This window comes from Mauremys mutica, chromosome 1, assembly GCF_020497125.1.
Source record: "Mauremys mutica isolate MM-2020 ecotype Southern chromosome 1, ASM2049712v1, whole genome shotgun sequence".
Lineage (NCBI taxonomy): Eukaryota > Metazoa > Chordata > Testudines > Geoemydidae > Mauremys > Mauremys mutica.
The window spans coordinates 135,692,833-135,703,311 of record NC_059072.1 but is presented as its reverse complement, the minus strand read 5'-3'; the positions used below and the strand labels follow the sequence as shown (position 1 = coordinate 135,703,311).

General features: G+C 43.3%; 1 protein-coding gene across 7 annotated transcripts in view; it reads right to left on the bottom strand.

Moving 5' to 3' along the window:
- Positions 1-1,399: 1,399 nt before the first annotated feature.
- Positions 1,400-10,479, bottom strand: part of DYRK4 (dual specificity tyrosine phosphorylation regulated kinase 4) — an 84,388-nt gene continuing 75,308 nt past the window's right edge. For all 7 annotated transcript variants that reach the window (XM_044997009.1, XM_044997028.1, XM_044997054.1 and 4 more), the window contains 2 exons: positions 2,457-2,626; positions 1,400-1,931 (listed from right to left, as the gene is read on the bottom strand). In XM_044997009.1, the coding sequence (XP_044852944.1) occupies positions 1,672-1,931; positions 2,457-2,626 (430 nt within the window). In that variant the 3' untranslated portion in view covers positions 1,400-1,671. The remainder of the gene's footprint in view (positions 1,932-2,456; positions 2,627-10,479) is intronic.

The window sequence follows — 10,479 nt, the reverse complement described above, 5'->3', positions numbered from 1 at the left end:
CTCTGACATCCAATTTATACTCTTGCCTTCATGCCTTTGCTGACTCTTAGCAGTTCCTTGCACCCTTGCCCTTAGCACAAACAGCGTCTAAGATACATGATATAGGCATACTGTATCTTCCAGTCCAGTTTACCTGGAAGAGGGATACGTAGCTCAGTGGTTTGTGCATTAGCCTGCTAAATCCAGGGTTGTAAACTCAGTCCTTGAGGGGTCCGCTTAGGGATCTAGTGCAAAAATCAGTACTTGGTCCTGCCTAGTGAAGGCAGGGGGCTGGACTCAATGACCTTTCAGGGTCCCTTCCAGTTCTAGGAGATAGGTATATCTCCAATTATTATTTATTTAACACTTCTGTGAGGTCATTGATACAATCAACCCTCTATTCTGTAGAACATCTCACCTGGTATGGGGCCTCTGGGAAGTCACTGATACAGTCACCCTGTATCCTACAGGACAGTTTGCCTGGCTTGGTCTTTTGTGAGGTCATTGATGTGATCATTCCTATGTCCTGCAGGACTTTTTCCCTGCCTGTAGAACCTATGTGTGATACTGTGACTCCAGTAACCCACCCAATTGCTCTTTTGCTCTGGAAACACTGTGCGATCACTGAGATGGTATTCCCTGTATCCTGCAGGACAACTCCCTTATTATTCTTATTTGTAACACCTATAACCTCAGTCAGGGATAAGATCCCCATTGTGCTGGGTGCTATACAGACATGTCAAAAGATAGGCTAACGACTGGGGCTGGCAGTCATATAAATCTGATTTTGTAATGAATTAAGTCAGCCTCCCTTTGAGGGCTCATTAACCAGGACATTGACTCTCTCTTTCATCCACCCTTCTGGTTTGATATAAAAAGGGAATGAAGTCCCTGTAAAAGGGTGTAATGCACACCATGGCTTGTTAGCCTTCTCTCCTGTTGCCTTTTATAAATACCTGGTCTGCAGTCTGCACCTCACTATAGAAGTGAGGTGCAGACTGCATCTGAAGAAGTGGGTATTCACCCACGAAAGCTCATGCTGCAAAACGTCTGTTAGTCTATAAGGTGCCACAGGATTCTTTGTTGCTTTTACAGATCCAGACTAACACGGCTACCCCTCTGATACTCACTATAGAACTTAACTTGGGTTTCCAATTCTGTTCAGAGGTGCTGTCAATGACCCATATCTGACTCTCCCTTCTCAGAGCGGGAGACACTATGAGTTTGATTCTCCTCTCATTTACATTGGTATAAATCCACTAACCTCTGTAGAATTATTTCTGATTTATTTTGGTTTAAATGGGATGAGATTCAGAGCCTATGATCTCTGTGGTTCTTCTAGGCTTTTAACTCCCCAGAACCAGGAGTCCTTAAATGCAAGTGCCCAGTATAATATCAAGAATAAGTCTCTATCCACCTCTAGAGTCTCCTTTTTATTAAAAATATTGCTGTGGGTTGTGAAGAATCTCTGATCACAACAAGAATGTTGGTAACATTCAGGAACGTTCAACGCACATTCTGCTTTGGTTACCTGGACTAATCTAGGTTAAAAATGTCTACAAATGTGCACAACCCATGTGTGGAGAGTTATTATTTAAAATGATGTTCTTGAATATTGTACAGTTAAATGGTTACCTACAAAACATACTAGGCAGGTATAGAAACCAGACCAGTAGCTGCCTGTGCAGAATGTTACTTAATTGGTGGTAAGAACATTGAATTTTTGTGAAGAGCTGTTTCACTGCTGTGTCCTGCTTTGTCTCTTTTGATAGCTTTTTCCACTGGGTTTTCCAGATCTTCCTCTGGAATAACCTGTTTGGTTGTGTTCTGCACTTTATTTTCCATTGTGTCTGAGGAAGATGCATTGAGAGTTAGTCTTTCACTTGCAGCAGTAGGATTTTCAGTCATTTCACATTTTACTTTATCAACCATATCTTGACAGGTGTTTTCTTCTGTACGAAATAAAATAAAATAAAATAAAATAAAATGACAATGTGAAACTGTAATGTGTCCGCAGGCCCACATTAAATTTGCAAAGCGCCAATCAATTATTTCCTCAGCATTTCAGACGAGCAGAACCACCCAACCCCCATGCATTTTTTCTGCCCTAAGAACTAAAGTGCATTGTGGATGGATTGTAGATGCTGTCTCTGATTATTTTTCTACCAATATAACTGTATGAAGGCTCTTTCTGCATGAACCTATGGGACTTTAATTGTTATATTTACCTGGTCGGGCTGTAGATAAACCACATGACCCACAGGGTAACCAGGAAAGAGGTAGTGTGGCCAATGGAGGATGCTGTGGCTGTGGGTATGGCCAATGCTTCTATGGAGCATTCCATCATTTTACATTACTTCATCCTTTCTTTTTAACAAAGCTATTTGCTCAAACATGAAGGCCTCTAGAAATCATAACTGCCAACACATACAAGAGATGAACATTATTAAGAATTTCAAATATTCAGACTACTGCACCTCCTTGTCCAGGCAGTGTGTGTTTATGTACATTCTGCTTCTTCTCTAGTGTGAAGAAGGAGCTTTCACTTGCAGAGTGGGGATTTTGTTTTGATTTATGTATTCTTGGTTCCTGGATCCATGCGTGCTGCATTGCTTCATCTGGAGTCATGCGAAGGGCAGGTTCCCACCTTAAAATATAAAAACGATAAATAATTATTGAACAGTTTTTTTATAATACTAAAATTGAAAAATACATTAAACTTAGGTTAGGCCAGAAAATACTTTCATTGTCTTCAGGAGTATTGAGCCACTAAGACATTTTTCAAATTCACAAAAAGTAAAAAAAACCTGTTTGACTTTATCCATAATCCCATTTGCCAAAACCCTCTTTCTGCTTTCTGCAAATTTGCCTGAGTTACTAATCAAATTCTGTGCAGTATCAAACAGCCAAATTCTTATCACAGATCCTCACATGCAGATCACCATATTATCAGAGGATTCATTTTGTATATGTGCCCAAGAGCCTTAAAATCCTAAAATGACATTAGCTCCAAGAAAAGGTGTTAGAATTGAGCAGCAGTTGCAATCCACTAGCAGATAGGTATTTCCTCAATTAGTTGTACCTCATACAAACTGTGTCAGCTTCCATTCTTCTGACTAGTCTAATGTCAAAACTGTCCATGGTGTTAATTAGAACTTCACAGAGCCATTGTAAGAAAGATACTGGGCCATTACACTGGAATGTTAAAGGGATGTTCCTTGTTAAGGGAAAGATTTTTCTTGTAACTAGATCACCGTTTAAAACAACATAACTGCAAATTGAGATTTACAGAAGAGCAACCCTACAAACAGAGTAGTAAATCCTGAAGCTGTTTTTGAGGGTTTCTTCAGGAAAGTAATAATAACTGGTAACAAGTATCCTGCACAGAAAGTGCTGAACATGGTCCAGAATTCCAACCTGACAGTGCATAGATAACAGTAAAACAGGCGAAAATCAGGAGTAACTCCTCTGGAGCCAAGTTACATCAATGTAAGTGAGAGCAAAATCTGGTTCATTGTTTTCAAAATTCAATCCTTTGCTGGTTCAAGTTTTTTATTTTGGCTGGGAATAAAACATTGTTAGCGTGATTATGAACATTCATTATTCTGGTAAAAAGCAGATTAGTATTTTGTGTGTAGGCTGGTAAATCTTCATAACAGTTTTGCAACAGGACACTACTAAATCCACCTCCCTAGCGTGTTTTGTTAGTCTCCACCACTTCTATTTTTCTAGGTAAAAGATCACACCACACACCAGCATGTTTGTGAGGTGCAATCCGGGGAAGTGCTCAGCACTCTCAACTCCCAAGAGTTTTGCTTCTTCCACCTCAGTTTGATTCATAACAGGTCACCTTTACTTTGTGATAACAGGGACACACTGGCACCATGCTGGAAAGTCAAGTGCTGCACTTCATTTGCAAATGAACGTACAGGGTTCTTGCTGGTTTTTTTTTTCAGATAAAAGAACTGAAGATAGCCATGATATTTGCTGGTTCTTATTTATCATTTGCATGGCACCCACAGTGTGCAAGACAATTACTGTCAGGCATGAAGAGAAGGTTTCTATCCTCAAAGGAGACCTTGTGGCACCTTAGAGACTAACAAATTTATTTGGGCATAAGCTTTTGTGGGCTAAAACTGGGTTTTAGCCCATGAAAGCTTATGCCCAAATAAATTTGTTAGTCTCTAAGGTGCCACAAGGACTCCTTGTTGTTTTTGCTGATACAGATTAACACAGCTACCCCTCTGAAACCTGTCCTCAAAGGGTTTATGACCTAGATAACCTACCAAAGTTGTATCTTCCTTGAAGATTAACAGAAATTGTTGGCTATTTGCATTCACCAGCAATGAAAAACTTGCAGCTGATCAGTGTCAGTTAAGAGAGCAACCTGGACCAGGGGAACCTAGAGGCAGGACTGGCTCTAGGCACCAGCAAAGCAAGCAGGTGCTTGGGGCGGCACATTTGCAGGGGCGGCAGGGAACCAACAGGGGGCCCTGGGAGCTGTAGTTCCTTGGTTAGCTCCCTGCCTATAGAGCCGGCCCTGGAGCAGGGAAAGAACTACATTTCCCAGCATTCCCTTTGCAGCCATCAATGGGAAAGGGAGGGGGAGGGAGTGAGGTAGCTGAGACCTCATGCTGCAGCTTGCTGTGAATGGAGAGCTCACTGCTAGAGCGGGGTGGCCCTGTGAATGGGGGAACAAGTGTGCCCAAGGAGTAGAAGGCTTTGGCCCAGATCTCCCCTTCAGAAGACATCCCCAGATTGGATTAGGGATACTGGTGTGACCTCACCTTGCAGCCCCCAAAGAAAGAATTGGGTGGACTAAATGGACAGTGCCTCTCTCTATCTGAAGCCTAGCAATGGAGGTACATGGATCCCACTAGAATTTAAAATGAAAAGTAAGGGAGGGGAGGCTCTACTGGAGGACCAGGGCAGCTTTAGATACAGTACCAGGCAGGTAGGAGGATTTCCACTTCTGAGCCATGGAAGCAGAAATTGACTTTTCCTTTCCAGATTTAGCTAATATTCAGAAAGGGAATCTAGCATCTGCCTTCCAGATTTGAACACCTCAAAATTCAGGAGTGCTCAAGCTCAATTTGGGCAGCTGTTACTTCATTTCTCCCAAATCAAATATACTGATCCACTGTAACTTGCTGTAGAAAAAGTAGGATAAAATTGAGCAAGAAATGCTTCCCAGTGGTTATTGGGACTGGAATTGCTATTTTCAACAGCCATTGCCTTTTTTTAAAAAAAGTTTTATTTGTTTAAAAGGAAGACAGTGATATTGCATTGGCAAATTCCCCATAGAAACAAAGAATGGAACAAAAGAATAATAAAGGCACCTCAACTTTTCCTCATTTATGGAGGACAGTCTTATAAAATATGCATCCAGATATCCTCCAATCACACAAGCTGAAAATTGTTCCACTTTACTGCAGCTCTGTAACCATATGGGAACCAATCCTGTCTGTGTTCTGTGCACATCCAAAATTCCTGCTGAATGACCTGCCCTGGGAGTGAGTTACCAGTGACCCGGGGCTGGGGCGGCAGGAGAGTGTGGGTGTAAAGGGGGGCAAGAGCTGGGGCAGCAGGGGGTGTGTGGGGGGGAGAGCCCAGGGCTGGGGCAGGGGGGAGCACAAGGCTGGGGTGGGGGGCAGCCAAAAATTTTTTGCTTGGGGCAGCAAAAAGCTTAGAGCCGGCCCTGCCCCTGGTCGATAGGAATCTAGTCGAATAACTGGCATGAAAAAAATGCTATTGAATAATTTTTGAAACCTTCCCATCTACAATGGCCCAGAACAATGTTTCATTTTTTCATAAATAGAAGTAGTAAAAAGAAAAAAAATACCCCCGGGGCAAAAGGCAAAGACTTGTCAGGGATTAAAAAATTGTTAGGAACAAGAGTTGTATTAAATGACTGATTTTCATAACAAAGAGAGGTTAATAGGTGGTTGCCCCAGAAGTGGGATACAGGCCAGGCTGATTTACTATTATTATTTAACATGTTTCTTACAACAGTGCCTAAGGACCAACGAAGAATGGGACCCCATTGTGCTCAGCATACAGAATAGTAGATGGTCCCTGCCCCAAAGAGCTTACAATCTAAACAGAGAAGACAGACACAGGATGTAGAGCTTTATAAACGTTTACTAATTAATTCTTTCATCATCTCAATGAGTTAAGAAAGTCAGTATTAGTATTTCCAATTTAAAGACAGGAAAACTAATGTGCAGAGAGATTTTGTGCCGGGGCCTACTTGCACCGTGGAGAAATCGCACATTTTTTGCGGGTTGATCACAGAATAAGTAGCAAATTTTGAGATGCATTCATATAGTATATTCCATGCCACCCTTACTTATACATTGCTGCTAGCGGCAGCGCTGGCTTCAGAGCGGGGCTTCTGGCTAGCAGCTGCCTCTTTCCGGCCGCCCAGGTCTGAAGGCAGCGCAGAAGTAAGGGTGGACAATATTGCGATGCCCCCTACAATAGGCTTGCAATCCCCTTTTGGGTCAGGACCCCCAGTTTGAGAAACGCTGTGTACTTTTGTATACTCTTACCCTACCGTATAGTGTAAAAGTACACAAAAGACCAGATTTCTCAGTCCATGACAAATTTTTATGGCTACGAATTTAGCAGACCTTTAGTTATGTGTCTTGCCCAATCTGTACTGTACTTCATACTAAATACAATAGAGTGTTTAAAAGAAAAAAGAACTTAGGAGCTTCTGACTCCTGGTTTGATCTGTCCCTAGCCATGTGTGTCCCTAGCCCCCACTCTGCAGTGTCCATGATAGGAATGGGTAGACGGCTAGAATAGCTGCATACCCTGCATATGGGGAGAAGAGAATGGCAAGTTTTCAACAGGACAGACTTATTATTCCCACATTCATTAACATTATTATTGCACCCCACCATATTTCTGTCCAGAGGAGTGCTGTACTAGCGGGACTACACTTTGAGACACAGATAGCTAAGACTGAAAATGTTCAGGGAAGGGCCAGAAAGATCGTGAGACGTAACAGAAGGACGTAGATATGAAAGAGTATAGAAGTGGAGTGAATTTTGAAAATGCAAAAGCCAGAGGGGATTTGACTGTGGTATTGAAGCTTCGAAGCACAGAGTAATAACTGATCGGTTCCTCTTATAATATGAGAACAAGGAGTCACTCAGTGAAATGAATTGGTATGTATTCTGAATACAGTTAAAAGCAAGCACTTTTCACAACATGTACTCAGTTTGCACCATTCTCTACCACAGAAGTTCACAGAGTCAAAGACTGAAGTTGTTTAATGAAGTGGGTTTAATGAACTGGATAATAAATAAATGAGCAGTTATTTACACTATGAAAATTGATGCTCATGCTCTGGGACAACAGCTGATTGCCAAAGGGCTCAGAAAAGAATTTTCTTCCTCCCGTACAGCCCTGTACAATTGCCACAGTTCATTATGGGTGATTTTAAACTTCCTCTGCAACTTCAACTAGTGGCCATTGTTGCAGATAGGGTATTGGAACTGGTGGATCAACGCGTTATTCACTGTGACAAATTCTATGTTGTTTATTTTGGGTGCCCAGAATTGTGTACCAAATTTTAATAAGGGGTCTGATTTACAGGAGCTGCTCGGAAACCAGAGCTTCCAGGAAGTTCCACTGATGTCCCAAGGAAGCTGTAAGTACTCTGCACATCTGAAAACCAAGCTACTTATTTAAATATGGATTTTGGTTCCTAACTTTGGGCATTCAAGTGTGAGAATTTTGGTCCTCACCAGGTGAGGCAGTATTCATCATTTTGTCTTGCACTGAATCAGGCTTCTCAAGAAGTACAGATCAGTGCACGTTCAATTAGGAATTCCTCTAATATCTTCATTTGGGATTCATATTTTTCCCCATTAAAGATCTCTGTTCTCCTTGCTGCCAGTGCAGCTACTTTATCGCAAGCAATTCTGTGCCCATAATGATGTGCAGTGCTCACCCAAGACTTGATCCTGTAAGGTGCTGAGTGCAGCCTGTGAGATGCAGTGAAGTTAACATGAGTTTAAAGTACTTAGCACCTCATAGGTAGTGCTTAACACCTTGCAAAATCAGGACCTGACTCACTCCCCACAGCAAATCAGATTACCTCTGCAATGCTCCCAGGGTACTTTAGCATGAAGGTAGCGAATCTTAAATTTGCTCCAAAAAAGAACAATTACTTTCCTAACAGCTTCAAGATGTTTTGTCCACATGGTTTCCACTTTTGGTATTCATGCGTCCAACACATGCAAGATTGGAGTCATTTGGCCAGCAGTATCTGCTGGGGGTGTGCCTTCACTCTAGAAGTCCTTGCACCCCTCCCCACCTGAGGACATAAAGGGCAGAGAGCAGGCCCTTAGTTCCTTTGTCAGTACAGAATTCCAGAGGAATAAGGACTCTGTAGTAGCAGAGATGGAGGGCAGGTTGTGGGATCCATGTATACGAAGCACCTTGAGGAACCACAGTTACCATAAAGTAAATATTCTTTCTTTGTCGGTTTTTGTCCACATGGATCCCAGTCTTGGTGTCTAACAAGTAATTGATTGTTTGCTCAGAGATGGGTGCTAGGAGTCCTACTGGAACAAGGATTATAGGTCAGCCCTACCAAAGTGGAAATCCAATCTGGAAGCCTCTACCAAAAAATAGCATCTTGTATAAACATGGGCTGAGCTCCATGTAGCTACCCTACACATTTTGGAAATAGGGACATTCCTCAAACAGGCAGCTCAGGCTGCCTGAGTTCTAGCGGAATGATCTCAAACATGGCTAGGTGGATCTACTCTGGTTAACTCATAATATAGCCTTATGCACTTGGAGACCCACATAGATAACCTTATGAGGATACTGTCTGATTCTTAAACCTATCAGCAAAGGACACTAACAGTCTAGAAGAGGAATGGGCAAACTTTTTGGCCCGAGGGCCACATTCGGGTATGGAAATTGTATGGTGGGCCATGAATGCTCACAAAATTGGGGGTGGGGGTGAGGGCTCTGGCTGAGGGTGTGGGTTCTGGGGTGGGGCCAGAAATGAGGAGTTCAGGGTGCAGGAGGGGCCTCCGGGCTCAGGCAGGGGTGCGGGTGGGGTGTGAGGGCTCCGGCTGGGGGTACAGGCTCTGGTGGGGTGCAGGAGGGTGCAGAGCCTCCTGGCTGCCCCTATGCGTAGGAGCCAGAGGGGGGACATGCCACTGCTTCCAGGAGCCATGCAGAGCAAGCCCCCGACCCCGCTCCCCAGCAGGAGCTTGAGGGCCAGATTAAAACATCTGAAGGGCTGGATGCGGCCCCGGGCCATTGTTTGCCCACTCCTGGTCTAGATGTATTTCTGAATGATTTTGTCCTGCTAAGTGTGACAAAATCAGACCTGACAGTTCTGGAGGGTGGTTGAAGGCAGGTATATCAGTCTTAGAATGGTTAAAAAGCCCTTTTTGCACCAAACTGAAAGAGATTACCTCAGATTAATTATGGACACTTGAGTCTAATTAAAGGCAGCCTGTGGCCTTTAAAAACCTCTTCTAGTGAGCAGGAAAAGGGAAGAAGGATGAGAGGCAAGCTGCAGAAGGGCTGGGCACAGTGAGGGGAAAAGGCTTTTCTTAGGTAAAGAGCTGCTTTTTCCTATAAGGGGAAATCTTGTGGTTATTTCTGGTTGGGGAGAGGGCTTTGGTTCCCAGCATAGGTGGGCCCACAGTGGTTTAGAGAGGGTAGCTGCTGATCGGTAGCCCACATAAGAAGAGGCAGTACTCCACCTAGAGTTAGGAAATGTACTTTGTGTGTGCATGCGTGTGTGCGTGCACGTGTGTAAAGAAGCCCTCAGGCCAACCCTGTAAATATTGTAAATAAACCAACATGAAGTATTCAGCCTCTATAGTGGAGCTGATTTACCACAGGCCCCCTCAAAGCCAGAGGGAGAAACACAGCCCTGATGTGATGAAAGAGGTGCGTTGTCGTATAAGATAATGAGATAATACTTGTAGTACATCAAGTGTTTGAAGTTTCGCTTCCCTCGGGGTTAAGTGAGACCTGGGAAGGAAAAAGACTGGCAGCTGAATGAATTGGTTTGTATGGAACTCTGAAACAACTCTGGGCAGAAATTTGGGATGAGGCCTGAGTGTAACCCTGTCCTTATGAAACATGATATAAGGGATTCACCATGAGGGCCTGCATCTCCCCTACCGTTCAAGCTGAGGTAATGACTACTAAAAAGGCAGTCTTCATTGACACCTGGTATAGGGAACAGGTTGTTAAGGTCTCAAAAAGGGGTCCTATTAACCCTGTTAATACTATACTGAGGTCCCAAGAGGGAGGAGGAAAACATGAGTTAGGCCCTTAAAGAATCTTCCCATTGCAGGGTGAGAAAAAAGTGTGGCCCTGGATAAGAGAATAATGTGCAGATTTCACTGTTAGACAGACCCTTATGGAACTAAAAGAAAGTCCAGATGGTTCCAGGGTTAGTAAGTTGTCAAGGGTGTTGTCCAGAGAGACAGCTGGTGCTGAGATGCCCAA